At 47.5% G+C, this 20,180-nt stretch overlaps 1 protein-coding gene across 2 annotated transcripts in view; it reads left to right on the top strand.

Moving 5' to 3' along the window:
* POLRMT (RNA polymerase mitochondrial) overlaps positions 1-20,180 on the top strand; it is a 44,862-nt gene that overhangs the window by 18,541 nt on the left and 6,141 nt on the right. For both annotated transcript variants that reach the window (XM_088673040.1, XM_060275334.2), the window contains 8 exons: positions 89-268; positions 1,970-2,056; positions 2,938-3,051; positions 8,168-8,220; positions 9,666-9,764; positions 14,939-15,011; positions 17,335-17,426; positions 18,369-18,442. In XM_088673040.1, the coding sequence (XP_088529166.1) occupies positions 89-268; positions 1,970-2,056; positions 2,938-3,051; positions 8,168-8,220; positions 9,666-9,764; positions 14,939-15,011; positions 17,335-17,426; positions 18,369-18,442 (772 nt within the window). The remainder of the gene's footprint in view (positions 1-88; positions 269-1,969; positions 2,057-2,937; positions 3,052-8,167; positions 8,221-9,665; positions 9,765-14,938; positions 15,012-17,334; positions 17,427-18,368; positions 18,443-20,180) is intronic.

Below are 20,180 nucleotides of genomic sequence, written 5' to 3'. Positions count from 1 at the left end.
CCGCAGCTCGCCCTGGGAAGGTTTGATCAGTGATTAAATATGCACTAAAATGCACTTGTCTTTTACCCCTTCCCCTCCTTGCTTGCAGGTGGAGGGGTACCGGAAGCGGGACGCCGAGCAGGGCGTCAAGATCGCCCAGGTCCTGGACGGCTTCATCGGCCGCAAGGTGGTGAAACAGACGGTGATGACGGTCGTGTACGGCGTCACCCGCTATGGCGGGCGTCTCCAAATCGAGAAGCGCCTCAAGGAGATCGACGAGTTCCCCCAGGTCCTCTCTCTTTCTCTTTCTCTTTCTCTCTCTCCTTCTTCTGTCTAGCCCCAAAGGCTGCGTCAGGAGAGGATGGCAAATGCAGTGGGAAGACTTGAGGGCAATCAATGCTATATTATATTATTATTCTACAAGGTGTGAATGGTCAGCGAATGGTCACAGAAACTGGACAGCGAGAAATATTTGAACATGCGTGCCTTCCAAGTAGGCCCCCTCTGATACAACGCACCGTTGACGACGTTAATAGAACTGTTGGGAACTTTTGGAGAAGTCCTCTTTCCTTACTGCTTTCAGTTCCTTTGTCACAGTGGCTTCGACGTGTGAAATGTTGGGAAAATCTGTGCCCTTTCAGTGCAGATTTCAGTTTTGGAAAAAAGAAAGAAATCCGGTGGGGCCAGATTAGGAAAATACAGTGGTACCTCTACTTACGAATTTAATGCGTTCCAAATGCACATTTGTAAGTAGGAAAAAAATTGTAAGTCGAATCCCATAGGAATGCATTGGGAGAAAAAATTCGTAAGTAGAATAAATCCTATCTAAACCGCATCCAAGATGGCGGGCGGAGCTCCATTCGTAAGTAGAAACATTCGTAAGTAGAGTTATTCGTAAGTAGAGATACCACTGTATGGAGGGTTTTCAGTAACCTCAGGAACGATTTCACACGAAATATGCAATTCTTCCACCATCATTCGGACAGACAAACGCTGATCCCGCATCAATAACTTGCGGATTCTGTCGACATTTGCTGCCGTTCTGCTCATCAACAGTCTGCCAGACGGAGGGTCATTTGCTGCCTGTAAGGGGGAGGGCTTATAGGGAACAGCCCCCCCCTCATCAGGAGCTGCCCATCTCCCAGCAGTAATGAAAGCGAAGGGTCGGAAGGGGAAAGTCAGGAGACGGAGAGGGAGTGCCAGAGCTCTGGCAACATCCAAGGGCCACTGCTCCTCATACAGGAAGAGAGGGAGGGGGAAAGAGAAGATGGGACTTTCCCCCTGACACCGGAATTGAGGAGGAGGAGAAAGGGGAGGTGGTTCCCTGTCCCGCGTCTCTTATGTTGGTCCCGGTCACGAAAGGGGGCAGTGCCGGATTCTGATTCGGACTGATGAGACATGAAACCAGCAGCTCACTTCACTGTAAATAATGTGCACCAATAAAAGTTTCTGAAAGACAAGCATGTGGAGGGTCGTTACTCAAGAGTAGTCGCAGTAACCCTGACACCACCCTTCACAGAAACGCTTAAACCGCTCCTACGCTGTCTTTCGAGTTACGGCTTCATATCTCTGCAGAATCGTGAGCCTTTCGTGGGTTTCTGAGGCCGATTATATCTTCTGATATTTCTCGCTGTCCGATCTCTGTGACCATTCACAGAACGGCCCGGTCACATATCAATATTTCTATTTTGGGATTGATTCATGTTCTCATGCCGCTGCATCGTTTCATGGCTTCTGCACGTCCCCGCGGTCTTGTGATAAAGCCACTGCGTTCTGTGTTACAAACCGAGCACAGCTGGGAGTTGATTCTTTTTGTTTTCCAATCTTTCTATTTTTTAAAAAAAATCGGAGGATTGTTTTTTTTTTCATTCCGAAAGTGCGGCGCAGAGAAGGACGTTTGTCCTAGCAAAAGGGGTGAGGGGCGAAAGGGTCGTGAGGTTCCCCCATTTCTGCCTCTCAACTCTACCCATTTTGCGTTCCCTCCACCCAGGAATACGTTTGGGAAGCATCTCATTACCTAGTGCAGCAGGTCTTCAACAGCCTCAAGGAGATGTTCTCGGGAACTCGAGAAATCCAGGTAACCCCTATGCCTCATTTAGAATCATCCAGGGCCATCCAGTCGAACCCCCTGCCGAGCAGGAAACACCATCAAAGCATTCTTGACATATGCCTGTCAAGCCTCTGCTTAAAGACCTCCAAAGAAGGAGACTCCACCACACTCCTTGGTAGCAAATTCCACTGCCGAACATCTCTTACTGTCAGGAAGTTCTTCCTAATGTTTAGGTGGAATCTTCTTTCTTGTAGTTTGAATCCATTGCTCCGTGTCCGCATCTCTGGAGCAGCAGAAAACAACCTTTCTCCCTCCTCTATATGACATCCTTTTATATATTTGAACATGGCTATCATATCACCCCTTAATCTTCTCTTCTCCAGGCTAAACATGCCCAGCTCCCTAAGCCGTTCCTCATAAGGCATCGTTTCCAGGCCTTTGACCATTTTGGTTGCCCTCCTCTGGACACGTTCCAGCTTGTCAGTATCCTTCTTGAACTGTGGTCCATTTATTTGGAAACACTTCAGGGAATGTTTTTAATGTTTTGTTGGGAGCTGCCCAAAGTGGCTGGGGAAACCCAGCCTGATGGGCGGGGTAGAAATAATAAATTATTATTATTATTATTATTATTTGCGCTGTGTCGATTGCGCATATATGCGGGGAGCCTGTATGTCTTAGGGTTGCGCAATGAAGGGTGCAAGGAGGTTTCAGGAGTAAGAGAAGGGAGGGGAAATGTGTTTCCTCCAAGAAGGGGATGGGCAGCGAGGTAAACAGAGCACAGAGATGCTCCCAGGCTGGGGTTGTGGTGGGCGGGAACCAGAGGCCTTCCAGCTTGCCCGTATCTTTCTGGAACTGGGGTGCCCACCGAGCGGGAACCGCATTGCTCACTGCCTTTCTCCCCCCCGCAGGGCTGGCTGACCGAAAGCGCCCGGTGTATTGCCAAGTCTGGCCGGACGGTGGAGTGGCTGACTCCGCTGGGGCTGCCCATCATCCAGCCGTACCATCGCTCAAAGACCACGATGGTAAGCCAAGCTGTAAACATCCAGGCGCATGGGACATGGGTGGCGCTGTGGTCTGAGCCTCTTGGGCCTGCCAATCAAAGGTCGGCGGTTCAAATCCCTGTGACGGGGTGAGCTTCTGTGGCTCTGTCCCAGCTCCTGCCAACCTAGCAGTTCGAAAGCACGCCAGTGCGGGTAGACAAATAGGTATCGCTGCGGCGGGAAGGTAAGCGGCGTTTCCGTGCGCTCTGGTTTCCGTCACGGTGTCCCGTTGCGCCAGAAGCGGTTTAGTCCTGCTGGCCGCATGACCCGGAAAGCTGTCTGTGGACAAATGCCGGCTCCCTCGGCCTGAAAGCGAGATGAGCGACGCAACCCCATAGTCGCCTTTGGCTGGACTTAACCATCCAGGGGTCCTTTACCTTTTTTACCTAAACATCTGAGCCCTTGAAAGCATCCTTGAGAGCTAAGCAGTCCCTCCATGCCATTCACAAATGTACAAACCAGCCTTTACTCGACCACAACCCACAAGTCACCTGTTAACAATTTTAGCTAGCCGCCACGACTCTCTCAAGTTTCCTTTCCCTTTCCCACACTCGTTCCCAGAAGGGAACCGGTTTCAGAGCTTTGCCATTTGAAGAAAAGCCCAATTTTTCCTCTCACCCCCTCCGAAAAAAAAGCCAACTGAAATTCATCAATGGCCAATTTTTGGGTGTTAAATTCCTGCACCTGGCAAGCTCTGGGGTCACGATGGAGGCTCCTTGCAAAAGCTCTCTGGGGCTGGCGATTAATTTTCTGTTCTCTCCCCACTCCCCAAACCTCCCCCTACCGCTGATCTATCAGGACTAATGATCTCAGAGCCTCTTTCCAGATTCCCCACGATTTCTCCCCTGCGTCTCCAGAACCTGCTTCCGGGCTTTAGTCGACTGATTTCCCTGGGTCTTCCACGCTGGTCCCCAGCTGCGAGTTCCATCCCAAAATAATAATAATAATAATAATAATAATAATAATAATAATAATAATAATATATTTATTTGTTCCCCACCCATCTGGCTGGGTCTCCCCAGCCACTCTGAGCGGCTTCCAACAAAGACTTAAAATACATTAAAATGTCACACATTAAAAACTTCCCTGAACAGGGCTGCCTTCAGATGTCTTCTAAATGCCAGGTAATTATTTATCTCTAAGACATCTGATGGGAGGGCGTTCCACAGGGTGGGTGCCAACACCAGGAATGCCCTCTGCCTGGTTCCCTGTAGCTTTGCTTCTCGCAGGGAGGGAAACGCCAGAAGGCCGTCGGAGCTGGACCTCAGTGTCCGGCTGAACAATGGGGGTGGAGACACTCCTTCAGGTACAGTGGTACCTCGGTTTATGAACACAATTGGTTCCGGAAGTCTGTTCATAAACTGAAGCGTTCATAAACTGAAGCGAACTTTCCCATTGAAAGTAATGGAAAGTGGATTAATCCGTTCCAGACGGTCCGGGGAGTAACCGTTCATAAACTGAAGCGAACTTTCCCATTGAAAGTAATGGAAAGTGGATTAATCCATTCCAGAAGGGTCCGCAAAGTACTTAAACTGAAGCGTTCATAAACTGAAACATGGGTGTAATTGGTTCCGGAAGTCTGTTCATAAACTGAAGCGTTCATAAACTGAAGCGAACTTTCCCATTAAAAGTAATGGAAAGTGAATTAATCCGTTCCAAATGGGTCCGCGGCGTTCATAAACCGAAAATTCATAAACCGAGGTGTTCATAAACCGAGGTTCCACTGTATACTGGGCCATTTAGGGCTTTCAAGGTCAACACCAACACTTTGAATTGTGCTCGGAAACGTACTGGGAGTCAATGTAGGTCTTTCAGGACTGGTGTTATGTGGTCTCAGTGGCCGCTCCCAGTCACCAGTCTAGCTGCCACATTCTGGATTAGTTGTAGTTTCCGGGTCACCTTCAAAGGTAGCCCTACGTAGAGCGCATTGCAGTATTCCAAGCGGGAAACACGCAAATGGACATGCAAGCACACATGTGCCCAAAGCAGACACGCACTCTGTTGCTCCTTCTTCTCTCCCCCCCCCCAAAAAAATAATGGAAGTGTAGATTAGGAGAGGACCTCCACCCAATTTGAAACCATACCAGACCCTGCTTAGCTTTGCAAATATGCTAGTGTGTCTTTCTCACACACAAACAGATGTTTTTGTATGCACACAAAAAATAGACACACTCACACAAAGAGTGTGTTTGTGTATTTGTGTCTGGGGGAAGGAAAACATCTCTCCCATGAAAACAGCCTCTCTCAGCCTCTGTCACACACTAACTAACCCTTGATGCCCGGCACAAACAGATACACACATGGACTTGTAAAAGGGTAAAAGAGTATTGGGAAATAATCCATAATGAATTGGAAAAAAATGTTTAAAAGTACTCCACCCCCCAAAGCAGAGTCCTTTCTGTTGGGGTTAATTCAGATGGAAATTCCCAGGTGTCAAAAAAGGTTATTTCTCTATGCCACTACTGTGGCCCGTGTTTTGTTAGCCCAAAAATGGAAAATGAGCGAGGTCCCAGCTAAAGAAGAATGGCAACTTAAGCTGATGGAATATGCACAGCTTGCAGACCTAACATTTAGAATAAGAGAACAAGAGGAACATACGTTTAGAGAAGATTGGAAAACGTCTATTGGATATATGGGAAATAACTGTGTACAGCTGAAAATGCTGGTAGCATTAAGACAAATTCAAACAGTGCAAATGAGTTTTGACAGCTGAAATAATTGAATACTGAATGGTATAGTTTTAGTAAAATGTGCAGGGATTTATGATATGTAAAAGGAACCATGGGAAGAGAATAAGGGAAGTCATGGATATCTTAAGGATGTATAAATGAGCATTTTAAATTGCAAAACAGAAGATTTAATTACACACACACACACACACATAGATACACACATGTAGATACACACACACACTCACACACAAATACACCCCCTTCTCACATGCAAATAGACACTTTGTCTTGCTGTGTGTTAGAGAGAGTTTGTGTCTACTTGTGTGTTTTTCAGGAGGCTTTTCCTGCCAAACGGACGCACGAGGTCTCTCACACACAGATAATTGCGTGTGTGCCTTTGTGCATGAGAGGGAGAGTGTATTCACCTGCAAATGGACACTGACACACACACACACACACACACACACACACACACACACACAAAATAGTTGTCTGCATGTGTACTTGCGTGTTTGAGCGAAAGAAGCAGAATGCCTCCCACTTTCAAACAGACGCTCTTTCCTATGCACAAACACATGCTCTCTTACACACATAAGCAAGCGCTGCCTGCCTCGCCCAAGTACGCTGCACTGTTTTTCTCTCACGAATGCAAATAAAAACACGCTAAGATGCATGCTTCCTCCCTCTGTCCCTCCCAGAAAAGGGAAGCGTGCTTGTGGGTGTTCTTAAAGCTTGTGGGGTAGGATTTGAATTGTGCGATTGGGGAGGGGAAGAGAGACGGTGCTGGAGCCTTGCCCATGTACAGAAGCAGAATTATTATTTTTGTTGTTATTGTTATTAATTTATTGAATTTATATGCCACCCTATGCCCAGAGGTCTCAGGGCAGTACACAGAATAAAATCAAAATATAAAATCACCAAAACACCCAATCCGAATAAAAAACAACAACCCAATAACACACACACACACACACAGAAAAAAACCCCCACATTTTAAAAGGACTGCTCTGCGAATCAAGTCCCCTGAGGACAGGCAGGGCAGTGACTCAGCTTTTTGCAGTGGCAAAGGATGAGTCAACAGGCAGAGGGGAGTGAGTCAGCAGAAAGGGGGGTGGAAGAGGCAAGGTGACATTTGCCAGGAATAACGAGCCGATCCTCGCCCTCACCGATGGGTCTGCCTGGGGAAGGCAGAGCGCACTGAACTCCCCTTTTCCCTCTTGTCCCCCGCACCGGAAAAATATATAAATAAATATAAATGGTTTTAATGATTCCTCCTCTGAGGAGTAAAATATCTGCTGCTAATTTTAAGAAGCCCTTTGAGCCCTACTCAGAGCCGCCTGCGTGTCGTGTCTAAGCAGTTTCAGTGGTTCTACTCCTGAGTAGGACTTGACACCAGACACAGAAGCTTTTCATTTTTAATAACAACAACAACAACAACAACAACAACAACAACAACACAGTGATAATACAGTACATAGTAATCAAAAAGTTTCATTCATTAGTTGCCTGCCTGACCTCAGAGTTGTGGAAGGCATGGCTTTCTGCGACACATGTTATTTGGATGACGTCCCTGCAGGGTAGGCTAGTCCGAAGGAATAAATAAAAAATAAATAAATTTTATTACTTACACCTCGCCCATCTCACCGGGATTCCCCAGCCACTCTGGGCAGCTCCTAACAGAATATTAAAAACAGAATAAAACATGAAACATTAAAACCTTCCCTAAACAGGGCTGCCTTCAGATGTCTCCTAAATGTAAAAATAGATGTGATGGGACATCTGATGGGAGGGCATTCCACAGGGCGGGCGCCACCACCGAGAAGGCCCTCTCCCTGGTTCCCTGTAACCTCCCTTCTCGCAGGGAGGGAACTGCCAGAAGGCCCTCAGAGCTGGACCTCTGTGTCTGGGCAGAACGATGGGGGTGGAGACGCTCCTTCAGGGATACTGGGCCTTTGAGGCCGTTGAGGGCTTTCAAGGTCAGCACCAAGACTTTGAATTGTGCTTGGAAACGTACTGGGAGCCAATGTAGGTCTTTCAGGACCAGTGTTATATGGTCTCGGCGGCCGCTCCCAGTCACCAGTCTAGCTGCTGCATTCGGGATTAGAAGAGAGAGTGGTGGCCCCAGATTTGCCCAGGGGACTTCACAGTAAGGTTACCAGATTTTTTTCAATGAATCCGGGCATTCTTCTCAACTTCTGTTGATGTGGGTGGATTTTGTCAGGGGGCTGATTTGTGAATCCGGGAGCTGTCCCTGGGAAACGGGGATGTCTGGTAACTGTACTTCGCAGGGTTTTGAACTACTCTCAGCCCCTGCTGTCTCTCCAAATGTGAGATGATGCTCCAAGGATGCTCCAATTTCCTTCCTTCCTTCCTCCGCCGAACGTCAACCTGTACTTATTTCTCCTTCCCCCCTTCCTTTCCCCAAGGTTAAAAGCACCATGCAAGGCGTTCATCTCAGGTCGCGACACGACACCACCCAGTGAGTATCTCATCGTGGTGGTTGCGGCGGGGGGGGGGGGCTCCAGGTTTTACCTGCCTGGCTCAAAGAGAGCTTTGCTGATCTGGTGAAACAGGTCCAAACCAATGGAGAGCCAGGCTAAAACTTTGCCGGTGGCTGGAGCAGGAATTTTGAAGGGGGAAGCTGATCCTTTCCGTGCAGGTCAATTCTGTGTCCAGGGCAGCTGTCTCCCAGCTCCATCTGGTACGCAGGCTGAGACCCTCCCTGCCCGCAGACTGTCTGGCCAGAGTGGTGCATGCTCTGGTTATCTCCCGCTTGGACTACTGCCATGCGCTCTACGTGGGGCTGCCTTTAAATTGACCTGGAAATTACAAGTAAACCAGAATGCGGCAGCTAGACTGGGGACTGGGAGCAGCCGCCAGGACCATATAACACCAAGCCTGAAAGACCTACATTGGCTCCCAGTATGTTTCTGAGCCCAATTCAAAGTGTTGGTGCTGACCTTGAAAGCCCTAAATGGCCTCGGTCCGGTATACCTGAAGGAGCGCCTCCACCCCCATCATTCTACCCGGACACTGAGGTCCAGCGCCGAGGGCCTTCACTGTGAGAAGCCAAGCTACAGGGAACCAGGCAGAGGGCCTTCTCGGTAGTGGCACCCGCCCTGTGGAACGCCCTCCCACCAGATATAATAATAATAATAATAATAATAATAATAATAACAACAACAACAACAACAACAACAACAACAATAATAATTTATTTATACCCCACCCATCTGGCTGGGTTTCCCCAGCCACTCTGGGTGGCTTCCAACAGAAATATTAAAATACACTAATTTCTTAAAGATTAGAAGCTTCCCTAAATTGGGCTGCCTTCAGATGTCCTCTCAAAGTCTGGTAGTTATTTTTCTTTTTGACATCTGGTGGGAGGCTGTTCCACAGGGTGGGTGCCACCACCGAGAAGGCCCTCTGCCTGGTTCCCTGTAACTGTACTGTACCAGACTTTTAGTAGACATCTGAAGGCAGCCCTGTTTAGGGAAGGGAACCCAGGGGTCATCCAGCACAACCCCCTGTATGGCAGGAATACTTTGAATTGTGCTCAGAAGCATAGTGGGAGCCAATGGAGGTCTTTCAGGACCGGTGTTATGTGGTCTCAGCGGCTGCTCCCAGTCACCAGTCTAGCTGCCGCATTCTGGATTAGTTGTAGTTTCCGGGTCACCTTCAAAGGTAGCCCCACATAGAGCGCATTGCAGTGGTCCAAGCAGGAGATAACCAGAGCATGCACCACTCTGGCGAGACAGTCTGCGGGCAGGGAGGGTCTCATCCTGCGTACCAGATGGATCTGGTGGGCAGCTGAACATCATGCAGCGCTGGAAATTGCCCACAGTGTCTGCAGGAAGCTCGTAAACACGAGAATAACTCTGCCCTCCTCCTAAAACACCCTCTCTTGCCTCGACTTCCCCGCAGGAAGCCCGACACGGTGAAGCAGAAGAACGCTTTCCCTCCGAACTTCATCCATTCCTTGGACTCCACACACATGATGCTGACCGCTTTGCACTGTCACAGGTACGAGGTTCTTTTTTGTGTGTTCTGAGACGCTTTGGGGGCGCCCCTTCCCACAGGCAGCTAAAAACGGGGCGCAGGGCTCCCTTTCCTCAAATGGCGTCAACGGGGAAAGTGGCCAACAGGGCGACAGCAACTTTCCTCAATGCCAAAGTTGTACTTGAGAGCAGTACATGTGAAAAGGATCTAGGAGTCTTGGTAGACCACAAACTTGACATGAGTCAACAGTGTGATGCAGCAACTAAAAAAGCCAATGCAATTCTGGGCTGCATCAATAGGAGTATAGCATCTAGATCTAGGGAAGTAATAGTACCACTGTATTCTGCTCTGGTCAGACCTCACCTGGAGTACTGTGTCCAGTTCTGGGCACCACAGTTCAAGAAGGATACTGACAAGCTGGAACGTGTCCAGAAGAGGGCAACCAAAATGGTCAAAGGCCTGGAAACAATGCCTTATGAGGAACGGCTTAGGGAGCTGGGTATGTTTAGCCTGGAGAAGAGAAGGTTAAGGGGGGATATGATAGCCATGTTCAAATATATGAAAGGATGTCATATGGAGGAGGGAGAAAGGTTGTTTTCTGCTGCTCCAGAGAAGCGGACACGGAGCAATGGATTCAAACTTCAAGAAAGAAGATTCCACCTAAACATTAGGAAGAACTTCCTGACAGTAAGAGCTGTTCGGCAGTGGAATTTGCTGCCAAGGAGTGTGGTGGAGTCTCCTCCTTTGGAGGTCTTTAAGCAGAGGCTTGACAGACATATGTCAAGAATGCTTTGATGGGGTTTCCTGCTTGGTAGGGGGTTGGACTGGATGGCCCTTGTGGTCTCTTCCAACTCTACGATTCTATGATTCTATTAGTTATTCTGAGAAATTCATTGTCATAGTTTGCTTTACATGCCACAGGCCTCTCCCAATTTCTTACTTATTTAGTCATTTTATTTGATTTTAGAAAATATAAAGATATATACAAAGTCAATTATAAATCCATACGAAGAGATTGCTTTGTATCTCAAGACTTCCCCCCTCCATGGGTCCTAACGTCAATATTATACTTCCATACATCACTACTGGATATCAGTCTGTTATTCACGTTTTTTATCCACCCAAGCTGTCCATAGTTTTTGCTACAAGTGTGGTTAAAATCCTGCTAATGTTTTCACCTGCTTACAGTAGTCTCCTAAATAAATTATAAAAATTTCCCCCATTTTTTAAAAAAAGTTCTTGTCCTCTTAGTTCCTTGAGCTTCCCAGTTAATTTTGCCCTTTCAGCATAGTCTATCAACTTATTCTGGATCCACACGTCCTTCCACGGTGGGGACATAGGTTTCCAGGTGGGAGTTGATACCAATGAGGGTTTGCCAAGCGTGCCTTCCTCTTAGCACGTTTCTCCCTTGCGTCCTGAGTTCAAGTGTCTTCAAAGCCTGCGACACCTTTGGGAAAGGCTGTTCTCCAACTGGAGCGCTCACAGGCCAGTGTTTCCCAGTTGTCAGTGTTTATAGTACATTTTTAAAGATTTGCCTCGAGAGAGTCTTTGAACCTCCTTTGTTGACCACCAGCATTACGCTTTCCATTTTTAAGTTCGGAATAGAGTAGTTGCTTTGGAAGACGATCATCAGGCATCCGCACAACATGACCAGTCCAACGAAGTTGATGTTGAAGAATCATCGCTTCGACACTGGGGATCTTTGCTGCAGGGGGCTGGACTAAGATGAACTTCGGGGTCCCTTCTAGCTTTGATTCTGTGATGTTTAGTTACTGAGAGTTGATATGAGAGAGCCCCTTTCAGGTACCTGAAGGGCTGTTGCCACAGGGAAGGCAGAGCCAGCTGGCTTCCTTAGAATCATAGAAAATTAAGGTTGGAAGGGACCCAAGCGTTATCTATTCCAGCCCCGTGCGATGCAATGAATCTTTTGCCCAAGGTAGGCCTCGAACCCACAACCCCGAGGTTGAGCACCTCGTGCTGTTCCCTACTGAGCTATCCCTTGTTTCCTGCTGCTCTGGAGGGCAGGATCTGAGCCGTCAGATTCGAAGCATGAGAAAGGCCAGTGGCCCTGATGAGCCCAGGGGTGGGTTTTTTTGGGGGGGCGGTGTCCCCTGGGCCATAAATTAAATCATCCAATTTGTGAATCCCGTCGGCATACCCTGGGCACGGCTTTTAGGGAAGTAAATAGCTCAGAGCCGCTCCTTTTCTTGCTCTTTGCTCTAATGCCACTGGGTGGTGCTCCCTGCCCGGGGATTAGATCTGAGCAGAGCCCTTGACCAAAGGGAGGGGCCTATCCTCCTTTGCCCCCCCTCCCAATCAGTTTGTATTTTGGAGAACGGTTTCCGGGTGTGCAGCCTGGGAGTCATTTTGGACTCACAGCTGTCCATGGAGGCGCAGGTCAATTCTGTGTCCAGGGCAGCTGTCTGCCAGCTCCCATCTGGTACGCAGGATGAGACCCTCCCTGCCCGCAGACTGTCTTGCCAGAGTGGTGCATGCTCTGGTTATCTCCCACTTGGACTACTGCAATGCGCTCTCCGTGGGGCTACCTTTGAAGCTGACCTGGAAACTACAACTAATCCAGAATGCAGCAGCTAGACTGGGGACTGGGAGTGGCCGCCGAGATCACATAACACCGGTCCTGAAAGATCTTCATTGGCTCCCAGTATGCTTCTGAGCACAATTCAAAGTGTTGGTGCTGACCTTGAAAGCCCTAAACAGCCCAGTATCCCCGAAGTAGCTTCCCCACCCCTATCGTCCAGCCTGGACACGGAGGTCCAGCTCCGAGGGCCTTCTGGCGGTTCCCTCCCTGTGAGAAGTGAGGTTGCAGGGAACCAGGCAGAGGGCCTTCTCGGTGGTGGCACCTGCCCTGTGGAACGCCCTCCCAGCAGATGTCAAGGAAATAGACAACAATTTTACTTTTAAAAGACAACTGAAGGCGGCCCTGTTTAGGGAAGTTTTTAATGTTTGATGCTGCATTGGTTTTAATATTCAGTTGGGAGCCGCCCAGAGTGGCTGGGGGAACTCAGCCAGATGGGCGGGGTATAAATAATAAAATGTTGTTGTTGTTGTTGTTGTTATTTCCTTTTACGAGGCTGGAGAGGCAGGAAGGAACGGCAGCCCCTGGTTACATAGAATAGAGTCATAGAATCATACACCAGGTCTAAGGCATGTCCGTAGCTATGAGTTGGGCCAGACTTATTCAGGGACAGCCCCATGGAGGTCATGCTTTCCACGAAGTCATAGAATCATAAAATCATAGAGGGAAGAGACCACAAGGGCCATCCAGTCCAACCCCCTGCCGAGCAGGAAACACCATCAAAGCATTTCTGACAGATGGCTGTCAAGCCTCCGCTTAAAGACCTCCAAAGAAGGAGACTCCACCACACTCCTTGGCAGCAAGTTCCACTGTCGAACAGCTCTTACTGTCAGGAAGTTCTTCCTAATGTTTAGGTGGAATCTTCTTTCTTGTAGCTTGAATCCATTGCTCCGTTACAATCGAAGGAGGTCAGAAGCTGCCTTATGCAGTGTTAAGCCACCGCTCCCATCTAGACCAGCACTGCCTGCACTGGTTGGCAGCGTCTCTCCAGGCAGGGAGTCTCTCCTAACCTGGAGATTCTAGGGGTTCTGGTTCTGGGAGACCGTGGTGCAGGAGACGGTTGGGGAGCAGACGGATTTTCACATGCCCAACTGCCTCTTCTTCTTCTTCTTTCTTTCTTTTTTCCTTTTTTAAAAATGATTTGTATTTAAATAATTAAATAATCCGGGGGCAGACGTATTGTCTCATCCTAAACTACGACTTAACATTCATTGCTCCGTCTATTTTGGCCTCTGGCCCTGCCCCACCAGTATTATGTGGCCCCCGGAAACCTGCCCCAAAGTGAATGCAGCCCTCGGGTAGGGAAAGGCTCTCCCCGAGCCTTTATTTATTTTGTATAATTTATAAGGGCGGCGCGCCCGGCCCGGAAGTGACCCGAAAGCATCACAGAAAGGGGGGCAAGGTTGTGTTCAGGCTTTAGCGATGGCACTTCAAATATATACGTGGTTTCGCTTAAACATGGGGTGCCTCTGAAACGTAAACCGCCCTGGTAAATTGGGATTCCACAAAACCCCAAGAACTTCAAAGCGGATTACAAAAAGATAACTCCCTAGAATCGGGGGGTGGGGGCGAATTTACAAGACGTTAAAGCATACAAGAAGTTGAAATACTAAGACAGATTAAAATTCACTTTTATTTATGCATGCCACTACTGCGGCCCGTGTTTTGTTAGCCCCGAAATGGAAAACGAGTGAGGTGCCAACCAAAGAAGGATGGCAACTCGAGTTGGCAGAATATGCGAAGCTTGCAGTCTTAAAATATAGAATAAGAGAACAAGAAGAACATACGTTTAGAGAGGATTGGAAAACGTTTATTGAGTATATGGGAAATAACTGTGAAGCTGAAAACGCAGGCAGCCTTAAGATAAATTCAACAGTGTAATCAAGTTTTGATGGCTGCAATAATGGAAAACTGAAAGGTATAGTTTTTGTAAAAACATGCAGGGATTCACGATATGTAAAATGAACCATGGAAAGAGAAGAAGGGAAGTTGTTGATATCTTAAGGATGTAAAACTGAGTATTTTAAATTGTAAAACAGAAAATTGAATAAAAATTATACAGTGGTACCTTTTTTCTCAAACTTAATCCGTTCCGGAAGTCCGTTCCAAAACCAAGGCACGCTTTCCTATAGAAAGTAATGCAAAACAGATTAATCCGTTCCAGACTTTTAAAAACGACCCCTACAACAGCAATTTAAGATGATTTTTACTATCAAACGAGACCATTGATCCATAAAATGAAAGCAATAATCAATGTACTGCAGTCACACAATCAATCAATCAGGTTCCACAAAAATGCAAAATAGCAAAAAAACAGACAGACCTCAACGTAACACTCAAAACGGAGCACGTTTGGCTTCTGTAAAAAAAGTTCGCAAACCTGGAACACTGCAGTGTTTGGGTTCCAAGCTCTTTGAGTCCCAAGGCATTTGAGAACCAAGCTACCACTGTATACAATATATATATGTATATTTCACATTGGTATATCTCTGCACCTGGGTGGGCTTGTCTGAACAGGGAAGTTTTTAGCCTTGACCTCAGCCATTGTGCATCGTGGTTTAGTAGAAGGGATGAAGAGCTTGACTTTTTTTGTGTCCCCTAGGGAGGGGCTGACCTTTGTCTCCGTGCATGATTGCTACTGGACTCACGCGCTCACAGTCGACATCATGAATCGGGTAAGCTGGTCTCCCCCCCCCCCACTGCCACACCAGATCCTCAGCCCTGACCTATGGCGAAACCTGTCCAGAGTTTTGGGCCGGCTTCTCTGAAGAGCCCCCTTCTCCAGGAAAGACATGACGTTTACCCTGGCAAGTACAGGTGCAACTCGGAAAATTAGAATATCGTCGAAAAGTGCATTTATTTCAGTAATGCAACTTGAAAGGTGAAACCAATATATGAGATAGATGCATGACATGCAAAGCAAGATATGTCAAGCCTTTTTGTTGTAATTGTAATTATTTGTCCTTAGGTCAATTATAAATGGAATGTAATTAATGAAATGTAATAGCGATGTTTATTTTTGTATTATTGTAACGATTTGTTTTATTGCTGTGGAATTTCTAAAAGAAAGCATTTGTAAAAATTAAAAGAAAAATAAATAATAATAAGTTGCATTACCATAGCTGCCAAGTTTTCCCCTTTTCTCGCGAGGAAGCCTATTCAGCATAAGGGAAAATCCCTTTTAAAAAGGGATAACTTGGCAGCTATGTGCATTACTGAAATAAATGCACTTTTCGACGATATTCTAATTTTCCGAGTTTCACCTGTAACAATGAGGATAGGAGTGTAAGAAGAGCTCCAGCTGGATCAGGCAAGTGGGAGCCCACCTAGTCACAGAATCGTAGAATGCTGGCGTCGGAAGGGGGACACCCCAGGGTCATCTAGTCCAACCCCCTGCATTGCAGGAATCTCAGCTAGAGCATCCAGATCTGAAGGCAGCTGTGTTTAGGGAGGCTTTTTAATGTTTAATAGATTATTTTATTTTATTTTTCTGTTGGGAGCTGGGCAGAGGGGCTGGGGAAACCCAGCCGGATGGGCGGGGTATAAATAATTTATTATTATTCTAAGGGGGGGGGGAAGTACAGAGAACCGCCCCCTTGCATCAGAAGTAGCTCCTCCCCAAGTAGAGAGGGAAGCGAGGGCTTGGAGGAAGTTAGTGAGGGAATGGAGGGAGGGCCAGGGCTCCAGCAACATGAGAGAGCACCGGTCACACAGGAGTGAGGAAAGGGAGGGGGAGAAGGGAGAAAGCGAAAGCCTGGAGCGTAGACCTCTTCCTCCGGTTCCGGAATTACGCAGAAGAAAGAGAGGGAGGAGATTCACTGTCCCGAGACTACTATGTTGGAGAAGGTCACGTGGGGGGGCAGTGCCGGATTCTGCATTGGACTGAGCAGACATGTTGTACATACCCAGCTCACTGTAAATAGCCTGCACTAAATAAAAACTGCTGAAAGACAAGCATGCAGAGCGTCGTTACTCTAGAGTAGTCACAAGAACCTCTGACTATTATTATTGTTATTATTATATAATGGCGGGTGGCCAGCAAACTAGGCTGCTGGCTCCCTCGGTCAGAGCGTGGCACTGATAATCCCACGGTAGTGGGTTTGATCCAGCTGCTTATTCCTGCATTGTAGGGATTTGGCCTCCAGCTCTTAGGAAACTTCTGTTCAAAAACCTCCAAGGAAGGAGAGTCTAACCCTCCCCGAGGGAATCTCCCAACAGCTCTCACCATCAGAAAATTCTCCCCCATGTTGAGTCGGAATCTCCTGTCTTGTAACTCGAAGCCAGCAGCCTCCTGTTTTTTTGGGGGGGGCACCCACATTTCCCCCCCACACCCCAATGGGAAACCCACAAGCTGTAACTGAGCACAAGAGCCCTCCCTCCCTCCTCCCATGGATGGTTTCCAGCAACTGGTATTCACAAACAATACAGTGGTGCCTTGGTTCTCAAACACCTTCGTACTCCAACAACTTGGAACCTAAACACTCCAAACCCGGAGGTAAGGGTTCCGGTTTGCGGACGTTTTTCAGAAGCCGAACGTGCTCCGTTTTGAGCGTTAACGCTTCCAATTTGAGTGTTACTGCTGAGGTCTGCCTGTTTTTGCTACTGTCTGGAACGGATTAATCCGTTTTGCACTACTTTCTATGGGAAAGCTCGCCCTGGTTTTGGAACGCTTTGGTTTTGGGAACGGACTTCCGGAACGGATTAAATTTGAGAACCAAGGTGGTTTTGGAACGGACTTCTGGAACGGATTAGGTTTGAGAACCAAGGTACCACTGTACTTCTACCATGGAGGCAGAGTGTAGCCACAAATTTGTCATCTTTTAACGCCATCCAAGCGGGCGGTTATCTCGGCCTCCTGCAGGAGTGAGCTCCACAGTTTAACAAGAGAGCCCTTCTTTTAACCTGCCCCATATCTTCCGAAGTGGCTTCGCCGGACGCCCTCGAGTGCTAGCATTTTGGACAATGGCGGTGATTTTCCCCCTCCCTCTTGTGTTTCAGGTGTGCCGCGAACAATTTGTGCAGCTCCACAAGCACCCCATCTTAGAGGAACTCTCCCAGTTCATGCTGCAGAAATACTGTTCCCACGTTCCGTAAGTGTGTGTCGCTTTCTTATTTATTATTTGTACCCTGCCCATCTGGCCAAGCCTCCCCAGCCACTCTGGGCAGCCCCCAACAGACTATTAAAAACACGATAAAACATCAAACATTAAAAAAAAACTTCCTTAAACAGGGCTGCTTTCAGATGTCTTCTAAAAGTCAGGTAGTTGTTTATTTCCTTGACATCTGTTGGGAGGGCATTCCACAGGGAGGGCGCCACCACCGAGAAGGCCCTCTGCCTGGTTCCCTGTAACCTCACTTCTTGCAGGGAGGGAACCGCCAGAAGGCCCTCGGAGCTGGACCTCACTGTCCAGGGTTGAACGATGGGGGTGGAGATGCTTCTTCAGGTATACTGGGCCGAGGCCATTGAGGGCTTTAAAGGTCAGCACCAAGACTTTGAATTGTGCTCAGAAACGTACTGGGAGCCAGTGTAGGTCTTTCAGGACTGGTGTTATATGGTCTCGGTGGCTGCTCCCAATCACCAGTCTAGCTGCTGCATTCTGGATTAGTTGCAGTTTCTGGGTCACCTTCAAAGGTAGAGCCCACATAGAGCGCATTGCAGTGGTCCAAGCGGGAGATAACTAGAGCATGCACCACTCTGGCCAGACAGTCTGCAGGCAGGGTGAGTCTCAGCCTGCGTACCAGATGGAGCTGGTAGGCAGAATTGACCTGCCCCTCCATGAGGACAGAGGATGCTGAAAAGAAAATACAGATAGCGCCTGCCTGGTTTGCAGTGTCAGGTAGTTCCCAAGGTGCATACACTATTGGAGACAACCTCCTGGAGGCATGTAGGATTGTGTTCTTAAGCCTTAAGACAGGGATGGCTCGAGGGGAAAGCAAAGAAGGTTTCCTTGTTGTTGTTTTTTCCTGCAAAGATGTTTAATTATTATTTGGGTGGCACCTTTATTACAGAAAACAATATTTTCCTTCTCCAGGGTTGAGATGAAGGACAAGAAGGCAAATGAGTACCAGAGGCTGATTCAGCTTCTGTCTAGCATCCCTAAGAAAGGTAGGAGCACATAGCATCTTTATTTTGGGGGCTGGGGCCGGGAGAGCCTATCGTCAGCAGACAATCCACGCCAGGGCCGATCCCACCGTATATTCCTTAGATTTTTTTCCCCTGGACCTGCCTCTGAAGGAACGCAGACTCTACATATACCTATAAATACTAATACCACTGAAATTTCTTTTGAAAACCAACTCAGTCATTTAGCATGGCACAGCCTCTGGAACTCCCTGCTGGTTGAGATCAAGAGAGGCGCCTTCAGCATACACTTTTTGGCGCCTGCGAAAAACATTTGTTTAGGCAAGATCTATTGGCTCCCCTCGCCTGGTTTAGCAGGCCAGCCAAAGCTGTTCCCGGGATTGTGGCCTCTGTCGCCAGCTGACAGCTTCCTAGGAGCCACAGGTGAGAGCTGAGGACAGGAACCAAAGTTGGGCAAAGTACTCCCAGAAAGAGCACGACATATTCCCCAATAGTGGTACTTGTTTGTTGTTTAGTCGTTTAGTCGTGTCCGACTCTTGGTGACCCCATGGACCATAGCACGCCAGGCACTCCTGTCTTGCACTGCCTCCCGCAGTTTGGTCAAACTCATGTTGGTAGCTTCAAGAACACTGTCCTTATTATTTATTTATTTGTCACGGCCAGATCCCGGCTACGTCCCATCAAATTTCCGGAAGTATGGCCAACCTTAATTTAAGGTAATATTGTGCTCCTTTCAACGGCCATCAGTTTCCCCAAAAGCATCCTTGGGGAGAGGGCTAAGAGTTGTTAGGAGAAACACACCCACACCCACACCCCTCAGAGATCATCAATTCCCAGAGTTCCCTGGGGATTGACCATCAAACCACTTTAGGAACCGTGCGACTTTGCTGGACACAGCCTTAAGTGTATTTAAAACCAAAACTGCAGATCTTAAAAGCATTTCAAGTTACACGATTCCTGACAGGGTACGATATAAAAGGGCCGAGACGCTCTTTAAGGAAAGCTCTCGGCTCCCCCCCCCCCAAAAAAAAGAAAAAAAGAAAAAAGGATTCTTGGAGCTGCGGTTTGCTAAGGGCACCGAGAGTTGTTCGGAGAGCCTTATTTCTCCTCCCAGAGCTACAGTTCCCAGAGTTCCCAGTAAAGAGTGGTTGATTGTAAAACTGCTCTGGGAATTGTAGCCCTGTGAGAGGGTGGGCAATAGGGGGCTCTCTCCCTTTTTAAATAAATAATAATAATTTATTGGTTTTTCCATGTATACATCCTCTAACAATATTTCTCTAACAATTTTCCATATTTCCCCCCTCCTCCCCTGGACTTCCCTCATACTCCCATTTTGTTTTATTTCCATATTACTCACCCTGCGTGTTGTTTCCCAAAATTTTCCCAGTAGTCTTACTTTTTATTATAAACAATTGTGTTTGTTTATTCAAACCCTGCCGGTGAGTCCAATTCTTTAGGTTGCCTCTTCATATATGTTGTATATAGTTCCCATTCTCTTTTAAAGTCTTTGTTATCCCTTTCATGTAATTTATCTGTTAATTTTGCCAGTTCTGCATATTCCATAAGTTTCCCTTGCCATTGTTCTTTCATTGGCATTTCTTCTGTCTTCCAAGCTTGTGCTGATATAATTCTTGCCACTGTTGTTGCTTGCATAAATAATTTCCAATTTTCTTTTTCCAAATTTCCAAATTTCTAAAACTCCCAGGAGGAATGCTTCTGGTTTCTTAACAAAAGTATTTTCCCCCCAATTCATTATATATCA

This window comes from Zootoca vivipara, chromosome 6 (genome assembly GCF_965207765.1).
Source record: "Zootoca vivipara chromosome 6, rZooViv2.hap1.1, whole genome shotgun sequence".
Classification (NCBI taxonomy): Eukaryota; Metazoa; Chordata; class Lepidosauria; order Squamata; family Lacertidae; genus Zootoca; species Zootoca vivipara.
This window is presented reverse-complemented; position numbering and strand designations above follow the sequence as displayed.